This window comes from Sprattus sprattus (assembly GCF_963457725.1).
Source record: "Sprattus sprattus genome assembly, chromosome: 9".
In the NCBI taxonomy this organism is placed as follows: Eukaryota; Metazoa; Chordata; class Actinopteri; order Clupeiformes; family Clupeidae; genus Sprattus; species Sprattus sprattus.
In genome coordinates this window covers 28,999,515-29,025,406 of record NC_137928.1, presented here as the reverse complement: position 1 = coordinate 29,025,406, position 25,892 = coordinate 28,999,515, and the positions used below count along the sequence as shown (strand labels likewise).

At 46.9% G+C, this 25,892-nt stretch overlaps 2 protein-coding genes across 2 annotated transcripts in view; one reads left to right on the top strand and one right to left on the bottom strand.

Moving 5' to 3' along the window:
* Positions 1–1,770: 1,770 nt before the first annotated feature.
* Positions 1,771–23,492, bottom strand: ankrd13b (ankyrin repeat domain 13B; the record flags this gene model as incomplete). The annotated part of the gene is made up of 15 exons (XM_080845166.1): positions 1,771–1,975; positions 2,969–3,045; positions 4,216–4,379; positions 4,803–4,982; positions 5,194–5,351; positions 5,551–5,687; positions 5,935–5,999; positions 6,750–6,831; positions 7,588–7,654; positions 9,778–10,000; positions 10,392–10,535; positions 10,674–10,719; positions 12,049–12,173; positions 12,777–12,912; positions 23,385–23,492. The coding sequence occupies 15 exons, from the start codon at positions 23,490–23,492 to the stop codon at positions 1,771–1,773; spliced, it is 1,917 nt and encodes a 638-aa protein (XP_080701292.1).
* Positions 23,493–24,308: 816 nt separating this feature from the next.
* The window catches only part of git1 (G protein-coupled receptor kinase interacting ArfGAP 1), a 41,081-nt gene continuing 39,497 nt past the window's right edge, over positions 24,309–25,892 (top strand). Inside the window, exon 1 of the mRNA XM_080844692.1 lies at positions 24,309–24,837. Coding sequence (XP_080700818.1) covers positions 24,786–24,837 — 52 coding nt within the window. The 5' untranslated portion in view covers positions 24,309–24,785. The remainder of the gene's footprint in view (positions 24,838–25,892) is intronic.

Here is a 25,892-nt window from a genome sequence, read left to right as displayed (position 1 = left end):
TGAACATTGCAGCACTTTTTCCTCTGTCCATATTCCTCTCAAATAACAGGAGCCAACAGGCAGTTTAGCTCACTAACGGTTGCTGCTGTGCTTCTTAAGGTGACAGACTACTCTATTTTGTAACTAAATGGGGTGTGTGTGCGTGGGGGGGGGGGGGGGGGGGGGGGGAGAGAGAGAGAGGATTAATGCACCGAATCCTATGAATTTTACACACAAAAAACAAGAGGGAAAAGGACATAAGGAATTAAGCACAAAATGTTTAAAATGCTTTATTGACCAGCAGAACTCTACAAAATATGTTATGGTTACATCCCATGATCTTTATCCAACTGCAACAGGTGCTCTCTGGACTTAATGGGCCAAACAAGCGTCCAACCATTATTTCCTATTCATTCCATCGAATACTTTTATAAACATTATTCGAATAAGCTATGCTATAATTATATCAATTCCATTAAGATCGGTTCACGACAGCTTGTGGGGAAAAATATGACCTCAACATTTTCTTACTACGTTACCTTCGGTAAACACTAGTCCAGTAGCCTACATAAATGACACAAAACTGCGCAATGCTGCAAAGTCTCTGATATCCATACCAAATTTGAGAAAGCCCTTTTCTTAGCCAGTGAGCTTAAAATACAGCATTGTATCGCTCCTTTCGGTTTGAGTATGTTGTGCTTAGTTACACTGTCATCTAGTGCTCTCCTTCTTTGCAGGCTAATGCAAACCAATGGGAGGTTCTATGGAAGATACATTAATTAAAGTGTGTGTAAGTGTGGGAGAACACATACCATTCATTTATTTGAGGTCTCATTAACCCCTAAAAATATAACATAAAGAATATAACAACCAGAGAGACCAACATAGCACCATTTGTAGGATACAAGTAGGAACATGTATGAAGTCAGGATACGGTCTGTTTTGAATTTCAGGGGTGAGGAGATGTTTGGACTATGAGCCGACTGTCATTCTAAATATGTTGATATTCTAGATACAAGAAAGGTTCAACTTCCAATTGTCTTTGCTTAGCGGCAAGGAACATCTGCGTCAGATATACAAGGGCCAAAAGAAACTGTCAAAAAGTCATGCTGCCGCCATCTTGAAGATTAGCTGCCAACAGACCAACAAGGTTAATCACCTATCCATTTATTCCTTCAAATGAACAGTCATTACAGTATGCTCATCCATGTACAAGCTAAATACAGTACAATTATAATTTGTGCAAATAATGACAAACAGGATATTACCCATTTATTTAAAAAAAAGGGTGATACATTTACGTCAATATTGTACTTTCGCCACCCTTGCCCATTACTATGTCCTTTAAGTGTCCAATTGTGTCTGTACAGAGTACACCACTGTACACTGGAGGATGGCTTCCAGAGTGATGCTAGACCTAGACCTGATCTAGACCTGAGGCTTCAAACAGAGGCGTGCTATCCGTGTACCAGGTCTGTAAAGAGATTGCTCAGGAGGTTATTCTTCTTCTCTGGTCTTTTCTTTTTTTTCTCTTTTCTCTTTTTTTCCTTCTTCTGGACTCTGCTGAAGAGGCAGACGCCATGAAGAGGTTGTGTGCACCAGATAGCCACTGAGCATGAGCAGCTTCTTCCTCTGAAGGAGGAGGAGGAGGGTGAGGAGATGGGGAAAGGGGGACGGGGTAGGGGCCTGAACACAGGTGATGATGGAGCCGAGGTGGACTCACCTGTAAGCCCAGCCCCCACTCTCTCATTTCCCCGTCGGCGTCCGCCGCTGGCCCAAGCCACGCCCCTCTCACTTCTCCATGAGTGACAGCTGGATGATGCGCTGAAGCTCCTCCTCTTCCTGCCGCTGGCGGAGCCGGGCCTCCTGCTGCTCGTGGGCCGACAGCTCCATGGCCAGCTGCAGCTGCTCGTCATGAGACATGCTGTGGGAGGACGGCTTACAGGGCGTGGTGCAGCGAGGGCTGGCCTGGGCACAGGGATGGTGCTGGGGCGTCCTGCGGACCAGAGAGATACAGACAGAGAGCGAGAGAGAGAGAGAGAGAGAGAGAGAGAGAGAGAGAGAGAGAGAGAGAGAGAGACACACACACACACACACAAATTGAGATGGAAGAAAGAGAGAGTGGGCCAGGGGAAAGGGAGGATAGAGTATGAAGGGACAGAGAGGAAGATATGCAGAGAGGGAAGAGAGAGACAACGAGACATTTCCAACCCAGATCTCACAGCAGAAAGCTGAGATGCGCAGCAGGATTTGAAAGTGACTGCAAAATCATGGACAGGTTTTTGAAGACCAACATCAGGGAATTCCATCCCTCTCTAGAGGCTGAGGCTGAGGGCTAACCGTACTGAAGCTACTGAGAGTGTGTGTGCAGGTTGCAGGAAGAGCACACAGAGAGCGCACAGTGGAAGAGAGAGAGAGACAGAGAGAGCGAGAGAGAGAGAGAGAGAGAGAGAGAGAGAGAGAGCTGGACTGGAGTGCCAGTACAGTGGAAGAGAGAGAGAGACAGTGAGAGCGAGAGAGAGAGAGAGAGAGAGACAGAGAGAGAGAGAGAGACAGTGAGAGCGAGAGAGAGAGAGAGAGAGACAGAGAGAGAGAGAGAGAGAGAGAGACAGAGAGAGCGAGAGAGAGAGAGCTGGACTGGAGTGCCAGTACAGTGGAAGAGAGAGAGAGAGACAGTGAGAGCGAGAGAGAGAGAGAGAGAGAGAGAGAGAGAGAGAGAGAGAGAGAGAGAGAGAGAGAGACAGAGAGAGAGAGAGACAGTGAGAGCGAGAGAGAGAGAGAGAGAGAGAGCTGGACTGGAGTGCCAGTACAGTGGTAAATGTGGAGTTTGCGGTACGGGGAGTGGGCAGAACCAGTACTGGTCCAGGGGGCCCGTCAGTGTCAATAGTTACATCGTGTGGAGTGCATGCAGGATGTGCCCTTCCTGCCGTGTGTGCGGGGGAGTCGGGACCGCAGAGTCAATTCAGGGAGAGAGGTACTGACTGCGGACCTTTCCACACGGCCGGGGTCGCAGGAGAGCTGGTGCGTGCCGGGCTTGCTGTTTGTCAAAGCCTCCCAGATGGTCACCTGAGAGAGGGGAGGGAGGGAGCGAGGGAGAGGCAGAGGGAGGGAGAGGCAGAGGAAGGGCGAGAGGGAGAGAAACGGAGAGATTCATCACTTCACTCTGAGCAGATTTATGGAGCTTTGCCTGAGGCACTCAGATTACACATCGACTGCCATTGATTTTTGTTTGAATAGAACAGAGGCGATCCACTCCGAGCTGCGGACTACTAAACCACACAGCACAACCCTCCAAGGAGTGCTTGCCACAGCACTGCTGGCCATGGTTATCAGGCTTCTCAGTAGGAGCACTTGCCTCTCATCACAGACTGAAGATGGGAGCAACCCAAGGACCATATGCTATAGACCCAGATTGGAGCAATCCGCCCTTACCATATGCTATAGACCCAGATTTGAACCGTACAAGACTGGCAGGCTACTGTGGGTTGTGCACTGGAAGACAACACTCCTAACCCTCCAACCATATGAGCAGGTCACAGTGATGAGTAGAACCCTCACTATGTAAACACATGTACAAACTGAACATAATGTAAAAAACATAATGCATGTGCTGAGGCGGCCTGCTGTGTGCAGAGAGGTGCTGACCTGCTCATATGGTTAGGGTAAGGAGTGTGCTGCTGTGTGCAGAGAGGTGCTGACCTGCTCATATGGTTAGGGTTAGGAGTGTGCTGCTGTGTGCAGAGAGGTGCTGACCTGCTCATATGGTTAGGGTTAGGAGTGTGCTGCTGTGTGCAGAGAGGTGCTGACCTGCTCATATGGTTAGGGTTAGGAGTGTGCTGCTGTGTGCAGAGAGGTGCTGACCTGCTCATATGGTTAGGGTTAGGAGTGTGCTGCTGTGTGCAGAGAGGTGCTGACCTGCTCATATGGTTAGGGTTAGGAGTGTGCTGCTGTGTGCAGAGAGGTGCTGACCTGCTCATATGGTTAGGGTTAGGAGTGTGCTGCTGTGTGCAGAGAGGTGCTGACCTGCTCATATGGTTAGGGTTAGGAGTGTGCTGCTGTGTGCAGAGAGGTGCTGACCTGCTCATATGGTTAGGGTTAGGAGTGTGCTGCTGTGTGCAGAGAGGTGCTGACCTGCTCATATGGTTAGGGTTAGGAGTGTGCTGCTGTGTGCAGAGAGGTGCTGACCTGCTCATATGGTTAGGGTTAGGAGTGTGCTGCTGTGTGAGTGGTGCTGACCTGGTCGAACTCGGATCCGGCCTCGAGCAGGCTCTGCTGGATGGCAAACTGGAGCAGGTCCTCCTCCTCCTCGCGCATGTTCTCCCTCAGGTTCCCTCCCAGCACCGTGTAGCCTGGGGGGGCCTCAAACACACACGGGGAAATCTCTCCGCCACGACACGAGGCTGAGATAAAACACACACATAAACACATACATTCATTACAATGAGGGGCAGCATTGTCAGCTTGTTGTCTTGCCTTCCAGTGATGTGTGACATGAATCATTTGACCACAGGGATGACGGATAGGAAGTTACTGCTGAGCACAGTTTAATGCACTCCACTTTAGTTGTTTTAGTTTCTTGATAACTGGTATTTAACAGATGCACTTTGCCTTTCTTAACAACACAAGAACCAACTGAGGCCATCAGATGGGAGGTCAACACGCTCATTCAGACGATGACATCTGAGAGCATCCGGATTAAGTCTTAAGTATTAAGCACAGCGGTGTTGTTGGTGATAAGTTGTAGTTCTATAGCTCTATGCTCTTGCTAAAGAACTACAACTAATCACCAAAAGCCAGTGATGAGCATGGAGGAGGGCGCTCACTGCTGGAGCTGGAGCTGGAGACGCTGGAGCAGTCACTCCCGGGGGACGGCGTCTCTGTCCTGAGGCCGTCCTTCGGGCTCTCGGCCTCCCCCTCGGCCCCGCCCAACACCGCCGCCTCCTCACAGCCGTTCAGGTTCCCGAAGGTGATGCGCGCGTTCAGGATGTGGTAGATGGGGATCTCTGGAAAGAGGAGATGGAGAGAGAAAGACGTTTCTTTGCAACATCCTCTAAAACACACACACACACCCACGTTCACACAACACACTCGAAAAACATCAGTAGACGCAATCAAGGGCCATGGTGTGAACACACAGACACAAATACAGAAAGAACACACACACACACACACACACAGAAGTTCACACTTCTCATACTCTGACTAGATTCTCACCAATCTTTACGGGGAAGCCAGGAGGCAGGCGGAGGGTGATGAAGTCCCTCAGCTTGGCGAAGAGGGTGTTAGAGATGGCCATCAGGTCGATGATGGGCGCCACCTGGTCATCCAGGGACAGAGGATGGGACTCACAGAGCCACAGCTTGGCTTTAAACCTGGAGGCAAATGTACAGATCACACACACACACACACAAACACACACACACACACACACACACACAAACACCGACACCGACACCGACACCGACAAACACAAACAGTTGCTGTTGTCTCCTTGCAAAGCACAGTTCATGGATGCCCGTGAAGTAGTAATGGACGGATGTGGTGACGGCTGCCACATGTCCAGCCTCTCACCTCTGTGTCTTAGTGGTGAGATGGCAGGGGTGTCCGATGTCCCTCTGGCCCAGGGGCAGGCTGGGACTGAAGTACTCCTCCGCCGTCAGCGCCGTGGGGTTGGTCATGGAGCAGGACATCTGGGTCACCAGCGTCTGCTGCGGGGACAGTACAAACAATTCACATAAAAGCACCCATCAATACTTTAAATGGACGCCGGCCAAAGAGAGTGGTGGTGACGGGGGCGGCTGGGGTATTTGTTTGTTCTGTCTAGTCTGAATCACATAAGTATTGACAGTGGGGAGAACGAGCGGTGATTCACTGGCTTTAACGAGCACATTAAGCAGCGGTGAAACGAGGCTGGAGGCAAAATGGGACGAGACGGGTCGGGACGGGTCCGCTCACCCCGTTGTTGGGACCCACGTGCTGCTCCGCGATGCCCAGGAACGACTGCAGAGGCGTCTTACTGCCTGGGGGGCGGAGAGAAGACGTCACTGGAGGGGAAACACACACACACACACACCCACACACACGGTTCAGTTTTGACCAGACCCGCAGGCACTAGGCTGTTCCCTCAGCCTCTAATAATCCTCTGCCTCTAGACAGGGAGGGACTGGCTTTATGTGGATCTAACAAAAAGCAAACAGGGCTTTGAGGGGACAATCCATGAGGGACTGACTACAACAGAAAGAAAACTGCCTGGCAAGCCAAGACAGAGAGAGAGATGGAAACTGAGAGAGTGACACTAGAAGAGACAGAGAGAGAGAGAGAGAGAGAGAGAGAGAGAGAGAGAGAGTTAGTGACTGAGAGAAATGGAAATAGAGAGAGAGAGACTTCACAAATGACTGCAATGTTTGCCTGGGGCCATTGGTTGGTGCTGCTGGGAAGCTATCCGACAGAGTCGGAGAGAAAGCATTTGGCTCGCCAGCTAAGGCAGAGCCTTCAAGGGGGCAGCCATTTATGCGCATATGGTCCCACCGTTCTTTTACCACTGCTGAAACAGCCTCAGCAAACGAGGGCACACTGAGAAGGCAGTCCAGCCTGTTCCTAATTGCCCATAAACTGGACATAGAGCAGCAAATGCTCACAAAACAATCATATCATTACATCAGGCAGTGTACAGTGAGAGGGGAGCAGGAGGGAAATTAGACTTAATTTTGTTTTTGTGTTTAGAATGGAAATGTGTGTGTGTGTGTTTGTAGGAGGACTGCAGTGTGTACCTTTGGGTTTGGCTTTGTGCTGTTCGCTGAGGTGGTCTGTTCGGGTCCGGGTGATCAGCTCCACATTGGAAGCTGCATAGACCTGACACACACACGCACACACACACACACACACACACACACACACACACACACACACACGCGAAAGGCCAGCATCTCCTCTGAGTAAATGAGATGAGATCATGGCACTGCTGTGTCTGAATAATGCAGCAGTCTCTCATGACAGCGCACTACTTCTTTAAGAGTAGGTGATGTCACCATGCAGGAGAGAAAAGCTATTATTCCACCTGTCAGTCACTCCTCCCCCTCTCCTCCTGTGTGAGTGATGGGTGTTAGGAGCGATGGCACTGGGAGCCAAAGCTAAGGTTCCCTTCAGGGTTCTGGCCAGCTGCTCAGGTCAGGCTACAGAGCTATTAAAGTGAAATGTAGAACCATACTATGACAGCTCAAATCTCTTATATTTCTACCTGTCTCACTTAAAGAACAAGGATGTCACAAATTGCATATGTATCAGCCACTGACTGAGTTGTTTGTTGTTTTTTAGTCCTACTTAACAATATTTGATTTATTTCACGTATATAGGAGATCCTTTGATCTACAGAACTGGTATTTGATCACGACTACACGTTGTGCTGCTTTTATCACTTGCACTGCACCATCCACTCCCTGCTCATGGCAGTCACATCAAAGGGAGAGTGTGAGAGCACACACACACACACACACACACACACACACACACACACACACACACACACACACACACACACACACACACACACACACACACACACACACACACACACACACACACACACACATCTGGGTGGATGTCCCATACCTTCGACTCGTACCCGCTCACCAACTCAGTCTTGTCTGTGCGCCAGCCCAGGATGCCCGCCTTGTTCCTGAGGAGGGTGCCACACACACAGGGGAAGGTGTTGGCACAGCAGGGTTTGAGATTGGCACTACCTACACCTCAGCCAAGAGGGAGATGTCTATTACTGGCACCTAACCCTGGCACCGCTTGGATGTATGCAAATAATACAATCATTTGCAAGGGATGTTTGGCGTCGGCTAAAACGATTTAATATCCGTAGCCGGCATCTCTCCTCATCAGTGCCCCTCCCTCTCACGACCGGCTCACGACCCTCATCAGATCTCTACCCTCTCACATCCCTCATCAGATCTCTACCCTCTCACGCCCCTCATCAGATCTATACCCTCTCACATCCCTCATCAGATCTCTACCCTCTCACGACCCTCATCAGATCTCTACCCTCTCACATCCCTCATCAGATCTATACCCTCTCACATCCCTCATCAGATCTCTACCCTCTCACATCCCTCATCAGATCTCTACCCTCTCACGACCCTCATCAGATCTATACCCTCTCACATCCCTCATCAGATCTATACCCTCTCACATCCCTCATCAGATCTATACCCTCTCACATCCCTCATCAGATCTATACCCTCTCACATCCCTCATCAGATCTATACCCTCTCACATCCCTCATCAGATCTATACCCTCTCACATCCCTCATCAGATCTATACCCTCTCACATCCCTCATCAGATCTATACCCTCTCACATCCCTCATCAGATCTATACCCTCTCACATCCCTCATCAGATCTATACCCTCTCACATCCCTCATCAGATCTATACCCTCTCACATCCCTCATCAGATCTATACCCTCTCACATCCCTCATCAGTTCTATACCCTCTCACATCCCTCATCAGTTCTATACCCTCTCACATCCCTCATCAGATCTATACCCTCTCACGACCCTCATCAGATCTATACCCTCTCACATCCCTCATCAGATCTATACCCTCTCACATCCCTCATCAGATCTATACCCTCTCACATCCCTCATCAGATCTATACCCTCTCACATCCCTCATCAGATCTATACCCTCTCACATCCCTCATCAGATCTCTACCCTCTCACATCCCTCATCAGTTCTATACCCTCTCACATCCCTCATCAGATCTATACCCTCTCACATCCCTCATCAGATCTATACCCTCTCACATCCCTCATCAGATCTATACCCTCTCACATCCCTCATCAGTTCTATACCCTCTCACATCCCTCATCAGTTCTATACCCTCTCACATCCCTCATCAGATCTATACCCTCTCACGACCCTCATCAGATCTATACCCTCTCACATCCCTCATCAGATCTCTACCCTCTCACATCCCTCATCAGTTCTATACCCTCTCACATCCCTCATCAGATCTATACCCTCTCACATCCCTCATCAGATCTATACCCTCTCACATCCCTCATCAGATCTATACCCTCTCACATCCCTCATCAGTTCTATACCCTCTCACATCCCTCATCAGATCTATACCCTCTCACGCCCCTCATCAGATCTCTACCCTCTCACGACCCTCATCAGATCTCTACCCTCTCACATCCCTCATCAGATCTATACCCTCTCACATCCCTCATCAGATCTATACCCTCTCACATCCCTCATCAGATCTCTACCCTCTCACATCCCTCATCAGATCTATACCCTCTCACATCCCTCATCAGATCTCTACCCTCTCACAGCCCTCATCAGATCTATACCCTCTCACATCCCTCATCAGATCTATACCCTCTCACGACCGGCTCTTGCCCTCATCAGTTCTCAGATGCTGAATCTCAGACAGCTCCAAACTGACTGTGATTACAAAAATAAATCAAAAGCATTTGACTGAAATTCAAAACAGAATAAAAACAGCACCCACACTAACACCCAGTGGAATTGCTCTGCTCATCTTCACAGAACTAAAGGTTCTACTTAAAACCCCTTAATGGAAGGATCTTTTTTTGTTTACAATTTTATGTAATTTTATGTACCCAGCTTCCATCTGTGAGAGACCCTTCAGAGCTACAAATAATCTTTTGTCAATACTTTTTGACCATCTTTCTCTCTTTAAAGAACAATCGCTGTTCCCTCTCTTTACCAGGAGACTACATTTGACATAAATAAGCACATGAATATCCTCCAGATGCTTCTGACCTCTCGAAGGAGACGTTGCGTGCGTCCAGCTGGGTGGTGACCACGGGGGCGGAGAGGCGGGCGGCCACTTGCTCCTCGGTGGGCTGGAGCGGGCCCAGTCCCATCAGCCCCAGGGCTCCGCTGGCCCGCCGTGAGGACGGCGACGCCAGCGACTCCATGGACAGCGTCTCGCAGAACACCAGCTGCCGGTCGTGGTCCACTTCCATCACCATGGCACTGGAGTCTGAGGGATGACAGCAGAGATAAGGAGGGAGGAAGGGAAAGAGTAGAGGAGGAGGAGGAGGAGGAGGAGGAGGAGGCATCTCAAGGGCGTTCATCAATCACAGCAAGTTTGTCGGTGTTTAATCAACTCGGACAGCGTCAAGTGCACTCAGTGTTAATCAAACTCCATCTCTAGTCTAGTTTTTCCCATCCCTGCGTGTGGCAAGCCACCCCAATTTTGTTTAGTTGGCAACTATCATCTTCTCCACAGCTACTGGCATTTTTCCCTTTCTATTTTCTCCACTCTCTTCTTGCTGTGTGTGCTATGTTTTTCCATAAATGCAGTATTTGAGTAAGCAGTGATGCTAGAGTCGAGGGTGTTAGGGGTTCGAGGATGAGGATGAGGACTACACCTTGGCCACGGAAGATGAAGCTGCGGTTTCCCCTTTGCCAGGTCATCTGCTCGAAGCCCATGAGGGTGGTGTCCACCCGCAGACACTGACCACTCTTCCACACACGGTATGTGTCGCTCGGGCAGATACGAGACACCAGAGGAACTGAGAGAGGAAAAGTGGGGAAAAGATGGGGAGAGAGGGAGGGAGAGAGAGAAAAATCACTCCTACCAATCTCATAAAGAGTTAGAAATGTCCCATGAAATTTAATACAGAGGAGGGTTCTCATTGTTTTTTACGTACCCCAGCTTGTAAACTCCCATTTCATTTCGACATAAAAATCCTGAGCCTGAGAGTATTCCAGAGAGAAAGACAGAGAGAGAGAAGAGGAAGAGGAAGAGGAGGAGGAGGAGAAGAGGGAGGGAAGAGGGAGGCCAGAAGATAAGGGCAAACAGGAAAGAGTGGGAGTTAATGGGGAATTATGGGGGCCGAGGCCATTTGAATGGGAGACGCAGAGGAACTGGTGGACAGTGATGGATGGACGGCAGGCCAGAGGGGACATTAATAATACAGCCACAGCGTGGCCAGAGAGGGAGACAGAGACAGAGTGAGAGAGAAAGAGAGAGAGAGAGGGTGTGAGAGAGAGGATGTGAGAGACAGAGTAAGAGGCTGAAAGAGCGAGAGAGAGAGAGAGGTGAGAGAGATGGAGAGAGAGGGGGGAGAGGGTGTGAGAGGCTAAAAGAGATAAAGAGAGAGGGAGAGAGAGAGTGAGAGAGATAGAAAGAGAGCGGGAGAGAGAGAGACACAGGTGGACACAGACAGCACAGGTGGAGACAGACAGCACAGGTGGAGACAGACAGCACAGGTGGAGACAGACAGCACAGGTGGACACAGACAGCACAGGTGGAGACAGACAGCACAGGTGGACACAGATAGCACAGGTGGAGACAGACAGCACAGGTGAAGACAGACAGCACAGGTGAAGACAGACAGCACAGGTGGACACAGACAGCACAGGTGGAGACAGACAGCACAGGTGGACACAGACAGCACAGGTGGAGACAGACAGCACAGGTGGACACAGACAGCACAGGTGGACACAGACAGCACAGGTGAAGACAGACAGCACAGGTGGACACAGACAGCACAGGTGGACACAGACAGCACAGGTGGAGACAGACAGCACAGGTGGACACAGATAGCACAGGTGGAGACAGACAGCACAGGTGAAGACAGACAGCACAGGTGAAGACAGACAGCACAGGTGGACACAGACAGCACAGGTGAAGACAGACAGCACAGGTGGACACAGACAGCACAGGTGGAGACAGACAGCACAGGTGGACACAGATAGCACAGGTGGACACAGACAGCACAGGTGAAGACAGACAGCACAGGTGGACACAGACAGCACAGGTGGACACAGACAGCACAGGGGGGGGACCAGGACCAAACTCAATCAGTTTGGCTCCAGCCATTATGGTAATATGGCTGAACATTTCTAAAGTCACACACTCCTAACGGGATATTCATTCAGGAGAGAGACACTTCATCACGAGTAGCTCCACACAGCAGCAGATATGTCGCCCCAGAGGGCCCTCCTTTCTCACAGGTACAGCACAACCTGCTCTTTTAACACAGTGCAATTTCTTTCATATTTCATGAGATGGCTCACTACCTGACGGAGTCTCTCTAGCAGGAGGGGGATCCCGGCCAGCCGCTTGGCCGTGCGCTGGAAGTCACGGTAACACAGGACCAAACGCACCAGCTCTTGGTCTCTCGTGCTGATAGCCTCCTGGAGCACTGCAGAGGAGAGGGGAAACGAGAGGAGAGGAGAGAGGGGAGGAGAGGGGAAGAGAGGAGAAGAGAGGATAGGAGAGGATAGGAGAGGAGAGGAGAGGAGAGGAGAGGAGAGGGGAGGAGAGGAGAGGTGAGGGGAAGAGAGGAGAGGTGAGGGGAAGAGAGGAGAGGTGAGGGGAAGAGAGGAGAGGAGAAGAGAGGAGAGGTCCTTCGTTTGCTCTTCTACCCTTTAAGCATCCAGCATCCAGCACTAGGGTGGCCACATGACCTTCATACATGGAGTAATGGGATTGGGTTTCAAGACTATACCACCAATTTGTTTTGCTGTTACAGTTTCCATATAGATTGCCATATAGACAGACGATTAATGTATGACTGTTTCTGCACAGTCCAAGTCTCCAATATCAACAGGCTCAGCTAACTACAACACAGCTAACTACAACACAGCACAATAACAAAACAAAACTGGGCCAATCAACACTAGAGCTGAATTCCACATAAACTCCTTTGCATTGTGTAACAGGTTGATGTTCCATTAAATAGCAGCTCATATAAACCCGTGGCTGTTTCTGGGCGTCTGTGTCTCAACACCATGGCCATGGTTACCTGTCCAGCCGTTTCTGTTCTCTTTGCTGACGTCGGCTCCGCGCAGCAGGAGGGCCCGGGCGCACTCCAGGTGTCCCAGCGTGACGGCCAGGTGCAGGGGAGTCCGCCCCCGAGGGTCCAGAGTTTCCACATCCACCTGGAGTCACACGAGGAGGACAGGAGAAACAATGGGAATATTTCACATTCACCGCACATGTAGAGCACAGCTGGCATTCGGAGCATGCGTGCTAGTTTGTGTGTCTGTGTCTGTGTCTGTGTCTGTGTCTGTGTCTGTGTCTGTGTCTGTGTCTGTGTCTGTGTCTGTGTCTGTGTCTGTGTCTGTGTCTGTGTCTGTGTCTGTGTCTGTGTCTGTGTCTGTGTCTGTGTCTGTGTCTGTGTCTGTGTGTGTGAGAGAGAGAGAGAGAGAAAGAGAAGAGAGAAATGATAGGCGCTAATTAAACCTTCACACTCACATGACTGACAGCCAGAGAATGCAGGCACAATAAGCAGCACACTCTGTATCTCTGCATACTGTGGGTGATACAGTGCAGTGTACCACACCATGGACCAACCCTCGTATGCCAGGGAGAAGCTGGTTGAGTTGTTGGAGTTATGGAGCAGAGTTTTTTATCCTCTCCATTCCATCCTCTCACACTCCCTCAACCTAGTTCTGCCTCAGAGTGACAGTTACAGTGGAAATAGATACCATATAGTTCAGATGTGCATCTAAAAATCCATCTGCTGCTTATAACTTCAGACACAGCAAGGGCTTTAATGTTTTTATTCAGGGCCTTGTGTTTTGGAGGTTTGCCAATAACCTATTTTTCAAACACCACTCAATTCTAATGCCAAAGAAACCATAACAAAAGGATTTGGTCTGCTTCTAAATAAAGACCTTTTCTCTCTTACCCAATTTAAATTATATTAGAATTTACACCCACATACACCTATATTTGTTTTCTAAGCTGACGCAGTTATGTAATGTAAAATTTGTACGAGGGATTATTAGTGATTGTAATCAGTCCAGTATCAAATTAGAAGGCTAAAACTAGCAAAAATGGCTATACAATGGAATCCTAAGGAGCAAGCATCCGAGTCAAAGTAAACTGCTTGTTTTTGCCACTAACAGGCTATTCAGGTTATTGAGGGTCTGGCAACATAGAAAGGATCCCTTCAGAGACACACCTGCTGTGTCTGTTTACTTCAATAACTGCAAAGAAACTGTAGAAAATGACTGTTTGTACAGTCTCTTTCTTCCTCTGGTCTCTGACATTGTACCCAATTGAGTGCCTGAGGTCAATCATCGAAAGGGCGGTGCTCTCCTTTGAGTGCCCACCCCAGCACCACACGGTATGCCAATTGACTACAGGCACTGAATTGGGTGCTACGTCAGAGAACTAACTCAATACTAGACCAATTTCAATCCTTACTTGTGCCTGGTCAAATCTGGACCAAAGAAAAGTTGTAAAATAATATAAAAAAATCCTGAAGTTTGAGTCAACAGAAGTGTGAGGGTCCTCTTGTATTTGCTAGCACAGACACTCAGGGATGTATGCTATAAATGAATTATTTCACTGAATGGGTGTGAATTTTAGTGAGTACCTGATTGCAGTCGACATTTGTTTTCCAGGTATATAAACAAATTATGGATTTTTGGATATTTTTAGATAATATTTCAGAAACCATTAACACGTAAAATGGAGCAAAACACATGACTGACAAGTGTATAAGCGGTAAGCTGTCACATAACATGCCGCATGTTGTTTTTCCCAGCACATACTTAGAAAGACATATTGTTTCATTGCATACTGTATCACTGTGAGGAACTGATTCAAAGACAAATTTAGTGTTCAAAAATCTTTCAAATCCCCCAATGACATCAATAACAACAGGTGATTTACATATGAAAAAATATCTAACTAAACAACTGCAAAAAATTGCATCCCAAGAAAACAGAAACATTTTGGGTCCGTGGCCTACCACACTCAACTCAGAGCCTGGAGCTGGCATGAGATGTGCCTCTGTAATAGCCACTGACCTGTATGTGGGCGGCTAATGGCTGATCTACAGTCAGTCTGCGAGGTCTGTGGTGCACTAAAAGCTGCCTGTGGCTGGCTTATTGTAAGATAACAATTCCTGTTCTCTTTGGACATCCTCAGATGGCATTAAAGTCTTTCTATTAATAACAAATCAAACACTAATTCTATTTTGTTTACTCTAGATGGCCAATGGCTCAATATACAGCTTACAGGGAAAAGCTTGCAATGTTCTTCATTAAGTTTGTCCCCTTGTGGTGACTGGTGACCTGGGTACGGAGAGACTATGCACTCATCAGCTGGCATCATATCTGCGGCTCTCAGGGTTTCACACATCTCTTTCAGGTGACTGTGATTCCAGGTCATTCACTTCCTCACAGGAGTCCCCACTGGCAGCAGTCCACTTGCTAGGCTTGGCTAGGTTGTTATAGCGAGTTATGGCAAGTTTTCCCTGTGACAAGCCTACTGTTTTGTGTGGTATCCCTAACTCATGACATGGGGTGAACATAGAGAGTTATAAAGTTGGTTTGTTTTGTTCCCTACCCACTTCTAAGGTGGCGGCTGTTGTGTGTTTATTCTCCTGACATCATTCTAATTTGGCACATCTCTGACTAGCATGCTATTTACTCTAGCCGACACCTCTATAGTGCCAAGCATCCTTTTGCCAAGCTTTTCACATTAATGGTTTGCAAAGCTATAAAACAGGTTCATTTACATTTATAATGCCCTACCTGAATAAATGAGTACCACTGTGTAATGCTTTGTACATACTTTGATTCAGTCAGTGAATTTTCCCAGCAGTCACTCTAAAAACTAAAACGGTCCAAACCAACCTACGAACATGACTGATACCTGTTGTCAAGGGTCGTAACATATACATCATTTTTACATCTCACACTAATGCTTACACAACTCACTTTGTGACTGTACTGCATAGAGTAGAAAGATAATCATTCATGGTCCACACACATACACACTCATCCCCCCTCCCTCTCCCTCCCTCTCTCCCTCATATCAGTAAATATATTACATTGTACAGAGAGGGCCTTCTGTCATTGACTGATCTCCCTGTTTATAATATCTGACAGGAACCAAGGTCATTATTGTTAATAAGGCCACGGCGTCCATTATAATGACAACGCGTAGCTGAGAGAACAGCAGCAGACTTAATCAGCATGGGAACAGCAGATGTTTATTTACAGAGAGCAACTCGAAGGGACAAAGTTGACAGTGGAATGTTTTTTTAGAGGAAAGAAGCGGCTCTTTGAAAACATTTCGGAGTGAATCTACTAGTCACTGTAGACTGAATTTAACCTTTTTCAGAAAGCCTTTTTTGCCCAACTTTCCAATGGTTGATAAGTCTTCGTCGGAGGCCAAAGCTAGCCTTCAGGGCTGTTGTAAGTGACTTTAGCAATTTTGCCAACCTCCATTCCCTCCTGTCTGTGTGCTTTGCATATACAGAATTACTGCCATTCAATGGCACCCACCCTTTCACTAGTTTCCTCATTAGTTAAAACAACAGCACCTTATTAAAACGTTCCATGCTCGCAACAGACCAAAGGACAGTCCCAGAGGCATGTCTCTCCTAGGAGTCTTTCCTTTTTCCAGCTTTGTAAAACTTAGATGAAATACTCCATTAAGTAATGCTTTGAGCAGCATTCAAAAAGAAATTGAGTCTTGTGGAGTGTTCTGGACAAATTCATTGTCAGTTATTATTATTGAATAAAAGGAAACAGAATTAAGTTCTAAACATCTAAACTTCTAAACATCCAACTGCTAGTGTTCTCATAGCAACCGCTATAATTGTAACAATAGGTACAATGAAATGTGTCAAACGTACCAGTTTACATTCCTGACTATGGCTCTGATGATAACTTGATGCACATCTGATCTAAGCAACAGTAAACCAAAATTGCTCTCTGTAATAAACAGACCACTAGCAGCTGTGTGATCTTTCCTGCCACTGCATGTAGGACAGTGCTCTACTGACCCTGTAAAAAGTGATGTGGCAATTGTACTTAGTCACCCACAGCGACTTGTAGTTGAGAGGTGTGACAGCTTCTGCTACTGAAGTTGGCAAGGCCTCAGCCACAGGCTTCAAGTCTGACATCCTCTCAGACAAGAACTCAATAGGAGTCAGTCACAATTTTCAAGCTGGTTAATCTGATAAAAAAAACGAAAACAAATATTGCTTCTTGTTTGGTTTGTTGTGGTTGTTTGATTTTTACATATCGGCAATGATACCAGTGATGCATATACGCATGTCCGACACACATGAACATAATGTACCATGAACAGAATTGCATTACTGGTGTTCTTACCTACTACCACCATCCCCAGATAGCAACACACAACACAGATACAAACACACAAATGCACACGGACACTCACATGCACACACTCACACGGCAAACAAACAAACGCACACACACACACACACACACACACACACACACACACACACACACACACGCACACAATTTAAAACAGGGCATCTCAAACACAGTGCAAATGCAGGCTAAGTTCTAACAGCAGCTGGAGTGTTGTTGTGCACTGGAACAAGCCACCCTCCCACGTGGAGCCTCTGCTCTCCTCCCCGCTCTCCCCCCCCACCTCCTGGCCCCAGCCACGCTAATGAAGCAGCCTCGTTAGCCACGCCAGCAGCCTGGAGCCCGCCCGGCCGCCCGCAACTGGGGCTCTCGCTCCCAGCGGCCAAACAGCGCCAGAAAAACATCGCAATTCTCAGAGGGAGGTAAGAGGAGGTGAGGAAAAGGTGAGGGTGGGAGGGGTGGGGGGTGTGGAGCTGGTGGGTGTGAGTGGAGGAAGATTACTATAGCAACGGACGAGGAAGAGAGAGGAGGAGGAGGGCTGGGCGCCTGCCGTGGTTGAGGGGGCAGAGCGACAGCTTCAGCCTGAACAGCAGCAGCAGAAGTAGTCTGCCCTGAGTGATGGCCCTCGTGGCTGCCCTGTGGGGCTCTCAGCCTGGCTGCGGGCTGACTCTGGAGAAAGAAAACAGTCTGGCACACACGCACAGCCAAAGAGGAGGCTGGGGGCGGACTGGAACATCCAGAAAGCAAGCAGGGCACGAGTGGAGTGTCAAAAGAGAGATGAGAGCTGAGGGACGCTGACAGGGTACAGGACGGCTAAACATGCCACCCAGTAAGCCCCACAGGTACTGAGAAACTGGACAGTTGTCATGAGTTAGGGGGGTGGCATGATGAGTGGGAAGAGCTGCTCAGGGGATTGGGGAGACAGAAGCCTGAGACGGGAGGAGGACCAGTAGTCCAGGAAGCATCAAACTGACACAAGCTGCCCTTCCAGTGACCCAAATAACTCCTATTCATATACCAGTGACAAACTCAGACAGGGTCCCTTGTCCCTGGGTCTCATGAACAGACAGCGACGCATCTATGTACTATACTCCAGCATGAGGTTTGCTGGATAAAAGGTCCAAAATGCAGACATGGACAAAAGCCACAGGCAAATCAATACACTGTATGCACATTAGGCAAAATATAATACCATCCCCAAAATGAAATGCTGAAAATGCGCAGAGACCGTGCCCAATGTCAAGGAAGGCATTTTAAGGATGTTACTGAAATATGAGGGGCTTGCTGCAACCATAAATAATAAGGGCTGGTTACAAGACTGTCAAAACAAGTGACATACATGTACAGTCATGTGAAAAAGGCTATTCTTACCAACACGTGCCATGACCAATGTACACAACCCATAAGCATGTTCCAGCCCACTAGGGGTCTCTCCTCTTCAGACACCTTGGGGGTCTTTATGTCGCCCCTCTTCCCGCCTCCACAGTCCTTCCCCGCCTTGGTTTCCAGTCTCAGTGGCTTTCTTAGTTGGAAGCTGCATTATTGATAGTCATCCCTGTCTGTAGCATCTGGGCAGGCCTGCACTCTCTGTGCCTCAGCTAATGTGCTTTGGCAGCTACTTAAGCCAGCATCAATCTTTCATTGAGAGCCAAAACTGTGCGTGTGTGGGGGCGAAGGAAGATTATCCGTGCACATATGTGTATGTATGTGTGTGTGTGTGTGGTGTGTGAGCAACCTCTTAGGACAAAGCATGGCGTTAAATAACAGGTATATACTGCCTTCTGAGCTAAAAACATGTTCATAAGAGTGTCTTTTATAGTGCGGCAAGAATAAATAACAAACACTTCGTCCAAAGCCTTGCAGAAAATGATTTCGACACACCCATAAATAATTCTCAGACTCAGATTGACTTGGAATATATATATATTCTTACGGACTAACAGAGTCTTGGGATTGGAGCGGCTTGCCATGTTCTGAGTGGTGGCATGACAAGGTGTGAGCTCAGGGGAGCCACAGGAGAGAGGACACCTTTCTAAAAGTTTCAATGTGCAAGGCCTGCTAACCAAGCTAGCTCTACCCAAAAACACCAGTGCTCCATCATCCCCGCCCTCCTCGAGCTCTACCAGCCCATTGGTTGTGCTGTGGTGACTGACTGGTGTCCAGAAAGCCCAGTTCCAAACGTTTAGGGGAACACTTCTGTAAGGCTGTCCAGGTTGTTTCATAAGCATGGCTATCTAAAGCCTCTGGGCCCGCATTTATATACAGCCGCGGAAAAAATTAAGAGACCACTTCAAAATGATCAGTTTCTCTGGTTTTACTATTTATTGTTATGTGTTAAAGTAAAATGTACATTTTTGTTTTATTCTATAACCTACTGGCAACATTCCTACCAAATTTCAAATAAAAATATTGTCATTTAGATCATTTATTTGCAGAAAAATGACAATTGGTCAAAATAGCAAAAAAGATGCAGTGTCTTCAGATCTCGAATAATGCAAAGAAAACAAGCTCATATTAATTTTTAAACTACACAATACTACTGCTTTAACTTAGGAAGAGTTCAGAAATCAATATTTGGTGGAATAACCTTGATTTAAAATCACAACTTTCATGTGTCTTGGCATGCTCTCCACCAGTCTTTCACATTGCCGTTGGGTGACTTTATGCTACTCCTGGCGCGGGAATTCAAGCAGCTCGGCTTCTTTTCATGGCTTGTGACCATCCATCTTCCTCTTGATCACATTTCAGAGGTTTTTTATGGGATTCAGGTCTCGAAATTGGGCTGGCCATGACAGGGTCCTGATCTGGTGGTACTCCATCCACACCTTTACTGGCCTGGCTGTGTGGCATGGAGCATTGCCCTGCTGGAAAAAACACTTCTACCCTAGTACCCTAAAAAATCCACACAAAAAATAGTAATAAAAAGCTATGAAAATTCTGTTCTGCAGCAATCAAGACGTTGAGGGGCTCATTATGACAATATGGTTTAATACAGCAACATACATCCTTTGAAAACTAGACTGCATCACTATCCATCTGACTTGCTGTCCATGCTGTTGATACAGTATTCTATGACAGTATCAGTGTTCTAAGTCTCTGACCAATAACATTCCATTACAGCTGCTGCGAGAAGATAAGACAGTTCCTACGGAAGTTACCCTACGAATGAGCCAACAACGAATTCCATCAAACCACACGACATGGGTCAACCCAGAGCATTGTCCAGACTTCTTAGCTCCATACATGAGGCCAGAGAGGGTTTGCATAAACAAATTTAAATGGGGGAACCTAGTGAGACCTATGAAACAGATACTCATGCAAAGTACAGGAACTGAAGCTCTGAGGAAGTTGTACTCCTCAGCTGCCTATTCCCGATTATTGTTAATGCATGATGCTTTTGTGCCGTGTGTTCCATGAAGCATTAAACAGAACCCATTTCCCACAGTTGGCCTCTTCATATGGTCATCTATTGATAAATTCTTGCTATAATGAGATTGTATGGTCTTGAGATATCTTCTGCTTCCCACATTCTAATGCAGTATTTGGTAAGAGATGTTTTTTCCAGTCTTGGAAACACTTACTGTGTATTATAGCCACTCACACACAGATAAAAGCTTCCTCATGTAAACTACATCCCTACCCACATCACCACCACCCGCCCCTCATCCCCAGCCCTAGTGAAGCAGCTCAGCTAGAATTAGTATTGAGTTTCACTGGCAATGGAAGTGAAGAGATGAGTTCTGGGAGCAGTTTTGCAGGGTGGGTGGGGGCACGTAGCACACAAACTTACACCAGAGTGGATGGTGAACGAAAGAGTTGAAAACTCGGAGAACAGCAACAACAATCAAGTGTGGAAAAAAAGCGGTAGGGGTCTGCGAGAGATGCCTGGTGAAATATGGAGGAGAGGAAGCCTCCCCTCGCACTCTTCCACCCCCCACAGAGATGATGTCACATGACTCAGTAGTGCTGACTTCACATTAAAACACCACTCTCTGTGCCTAACCATTTCTCTCACGTTGGAGCAGCATTCCCAGGCATCCTGCACAATCATTTCTGGGACTGGCTCAGGCTTGGCTGTTGATCATGGGTGTATGCCTATGCCTGGGGGGTAGGAAAGATACACTTTCATCACTCATTCTTTCCATTCCCTTCTGTTTTTTCCCCACCTCGCTGCTTCCTCTTTTACCTTCCATGTTTTCAGCTGTCCTGAGTACCTGTACTGTTGTTTTATGACACTTTCAGAGCAAACGGCAAAAACAAGCTCCATTCCACTCTTGTACACCCCCCCCCCCCCCCCCCCCCCGCACATTCTGTTCTGTCGTTTTTTGCTGCTGATGCTCTTCCTCTCCTCTTGGTTTCATTATTTGTGCTTGTCTGTCCCTTTATTGTCACCCTATCCCGAGAACACATGCTGTCATGCTGGTGCAGCATCTTTGTTTTCCTTAGCTGGATGGCACTGTGCCCCGTCTCTCTCTCTCTTTCTCTTTATTCATCATATTCCCCTCTTTCATTCTCTTCTTGAGTCTTTGCCTCTCTCCTGACTCCTGAGGAGAGTATCATGACAGTATCGACCCCCCACACCCCCAAAAAAAGCCCCCAAAATGTCTTTCGCCATATACCACCACAGACAGACACGGGTCTGCAGCATTCCCACTATGAATCTCAGGCCAAAACATGTATCATGGGAGGGTATGATATCTGTGCCAACAGAAGGGGAAGATTACCCTGTCAGCAGCCTTTAAATCAGGAAGGCAGAGGGAGCTCGATAATCAACAAGGTTGGGGTGGAAATTATCACCCAGATCACAGTGCTTAAAACAGCACACAGGAGTCAATGTGATAGATATGAGAGGGAATGTTTCACTTTTTTGGTCAGGGTGCAACAAAAGTGTGTGAAGAAGAACTGTACTGCCGGATATAGAGCTCAACAATGACATTCAGATGTACAAGATCCAATCACACAAGCTCACCTGAAGTTCTCAATTTCTTCCTTGGGTGTGTGTCACAGCCTGTCCTCATTTGGAACATTTGGAAATTATACTCTATTTATAGATTTGGTCTGTATGACCAGAGCAGACATATACTTACACTGTTGGACAGTCACAGACCATGTGTAAACACACATAAAAACACTGCATTGTACCAGGTTAGATAATTGCAGGGGTGTAAAACTGTTTCCGTGTAGTACATGCAAGAGATCCAAGTACCACCTGTCAATATTCACGTCTTGGCTACAGATGTGCTTAATACATTTGTCAGAACTACTTTATTCTATTGACTATTTTACTCCATTCTTATTACCTACAAGGGCACAGTTTACTGACACTGCAGATAATGAGAATAAATAATGTATGTTGTTGATAGTTAGTGATTTCTTATTACATTGCAACGCAGCAATGAAGAATAGTATTACTACCACAAAGCGATATTTCGCACAAACTAGATCGTCTGTGTCATAACTCCATTCTCGTAGAGTTTTTTTATTCGGTTATCTTCTCCGATGGGTTGCATGTGGCTTCTTTTAAGACATATCCAGGTGCATAGCTTTTGTCGTAGTGACTAAGAAGCCTACTGAGCATGACAGACTCCTTACAGAGTGGTTAAGTGATGTGATTTTGCATGGCTGCATCCCATTGTGTGCTCCTTTGTCACTGCGTAAGAGGAAAGTCTTTGTAATTTAACCTGTATGCCACTACATTGCACGACTTGTTAAAACTGTCACTAGGCTGATGACAGAGGTAGCCTACAGCCTACATGGCCTAACGTTATCACTCCGCAGCGAGGCACCCAACGTTTACCAAACAATGATTGAATGAGCAGGGTGTGGGTAAGCTACTGTTAAGAATAGATGCGCGAAATCAGAGGTAGCATAGCCTTCAGAATGAATAAACATCAAAGGCTATTCAAAGGACACATCGCAAGGAATTGTGTTTGCTGCTTTGCCACCACAATTGTCATAGGCCTATCACTCCTACATTGGTATAAAGTGATGTAAAAGAAATTAAAGAAGGGTCTCCACAAGCCTACTAATGAACGATGAGCGAATTCTGAACAGCCCCGCTGTAACTGTTGGGCAATAGGCAGAAACTTGTCGATATGTCTCCACACCTTAAGACAATTGCTTCGAACATCACTTGAGAATAATTTGGGGCATGTTTTCTCCATAGCACGGCAGCACATCACACCTTACCGTCTTTATCCTGTCAGACTTAACCAACCAACCCACCCAAAGCCAACTATTAGGCTATCGACTAGGCTACTCACCTGCTCGCCGGCTGATAGCTCTTTCTCCAGCTGTCGGTGTTTGTTGTGCCACACCAGGTAGTGCAGAGGGTAGCGACTATTGTCCGGACTTTGCTTAGTGGAGATCATCTTCGGTGCATAGTTTGTAGATTGTTCCGATCGGTTTCTCAGCTTAGTCGATTTAATAAATGTCTCACTTTTAAAACGGTCAAAATGCTATTTTATTGCTAAGATTGAACTGCGAGGTATTTCTGGTCCAGCCCCTAACCAAAATCCCTTCGGCATAGTAACGTTCATGGCTTTCTTATGACAAAAAGAATATACTATTTTTGTGACTCTATTATAGGATGTTACAGGGAGATGTATCAATCTGCATTGTTTAGGTTCGTTTATTTTCCCAAACCTCTTTCTGTAGTAACCTATCTTTTTCTCGCTCTCCGCCTTAGCTCACAACTGATGCTCGTGTCGCTCCCATCCCTTTTAAGAGCTCTGGTCTGATTGAGTATGATGCAGCTCGGTCGAGACTATCACGACTGCCTGGTGTTCTTGCCAACCACACAGCCAATAGCTTTATGACAGGTTCCATTAAGTCTAGCCCTGTGGTTTCACACATACATGGTGTGAAATGACACGGTTTTAAACGTTTTACCCATTTTGATGACAGCAGCCTAGAAACCTGTCACCCTAAAGAATAGCCTATAAATGAAAAATGACCTATCGCCTAATTTCAAAACTACTTTCATACATACATAAGTAGCCTACAACTAATCGGTTACTTATGAAGATGCATTTATATTTTGGTTATTCATATGTCATTACTTATATTTAATTGAATATATGCGATATTAATGCTGTCTTCCCTTACGCTCTCAGTTCTTCAGTCAATCACGCACTATCACGCCCATCGCAAAATAGCCCTCACTTGCATCGACAGATCATCTTCTCACCACAGCAGCACCGCGACACAGAGTAGGGATTGGTACTACCTACATGAAAGTGCCATGCATTTTAATATGCCGTGTGTCTGGTGCATCTATGAATACTTTTATTACTCCCACCCTTTTTCTTGTCAATGTAAACCCAATGGACGTGCTCGAATTTGTGGCTGGAGCTAACTAACTTAGCATGAGAAACAATCAAGTGTAGCCTGCCAGAAGTCCTGAAATAGCCAGGACCTTGGCTTTTCCATTTTTCCCTTTCCTTCTTTCCCTCATAGTGAAATAAATAAGGCGTTGTTTCAAGAGCTAAACAGGGCGAGAGGCAGTAAGAGCGGGGTAAGGGCCCGGAATACCAGAGATCTCGTCGCCGGCTTCCGGGGATTCGGGACGGCATCAGGCAACTGTAGACGTCGCTCTTTAGGAAGGGCGAGCATCAACATTGAGGAATAATCTGGATAGCCACGGCTAAAGTACACTTGGGGAAATGTCTAGGAAAGTCCAAAGAAGCGAAGTATGTGCGGACTGCAGTGCGCCAGGTAAGAGACCATTGAAATGTTGAATAAGGGCGTTCTTGGAAGAACTGGTCCCAAATAAGCGACAAGGAGGTGGATAAGGAGGCCTGTATCCACCGCAACAATTGTGGATCAACCTTACAGGAAAATGGCGTAAACCCATAGCCGACACGTTTTCAAAGGGAACTATTTATTTTTTGAAATACCTTGTACATGACCAGTGGTTTCGTATAATGGTATGTTTGCAAGCCAAATGTCGGAGTGGAGAGCCATTTCGCTTATGTTTACATGTCACTAGACTATCAGCAAGATTTATCGTATACCTGCCCAACAATGTATTGCTAGCTTTGTAGTTAGCTCATTTGTCAATAACATTAACGTTGTATGTTGGGTGTGAAGGACCATAAACTAGTAAGTAATTTGCCGCAGTCATTGAAGCTTTCTTAATTCAACCAGACAACATCTGCAGTTATACGGTTCGGCCAACAGTTTTGATTTCTTGGGAGAGTGGAAATCAGCAAGCTAGCCAACACTGGCTAGCTAACGTTAACTCAAATGTACAAACAAGAATTACGTTAACGTTACTCGCCTGGTAGCTGGTGAGCTGTAGTTCGATAAATGATACCGGCTAGCATGATCTGAAATGGCTACACTTACATGTTAAGCTTCCTTGTTGCCTTCTAGCTGTCTTATATGCATTATCAAAAGTGCACTTTAAACGCCTTAAACTAGCCATCATAGTTAGCTAGGAAGCCAACTCATTAACTTCCAGTGTTAGCATAGCTACCTATTGAAGGTAAAACTTATATTAATAACGTATGCTGTTTGCTTTGAAAGACATTTTAATGAGTGAATGCATTATGGTCATATTTTCTTATATTTTTTTGACGAGGATAAGAGTAGTGACGTTTAGCCAACCGTAGCATGATGGTGAGTTAGCCCTCTAGCTGCCTTAGGTTTACTTACCTCCTAGCTACCTTAGTAACACTTTCCAAACGAGCAATGTTTACTTGCTGACTTGAACCAATTTGTTTCTATCCCTGTTAGATAGAAAGCAGTTTTCGACAGCATTGAGGTCT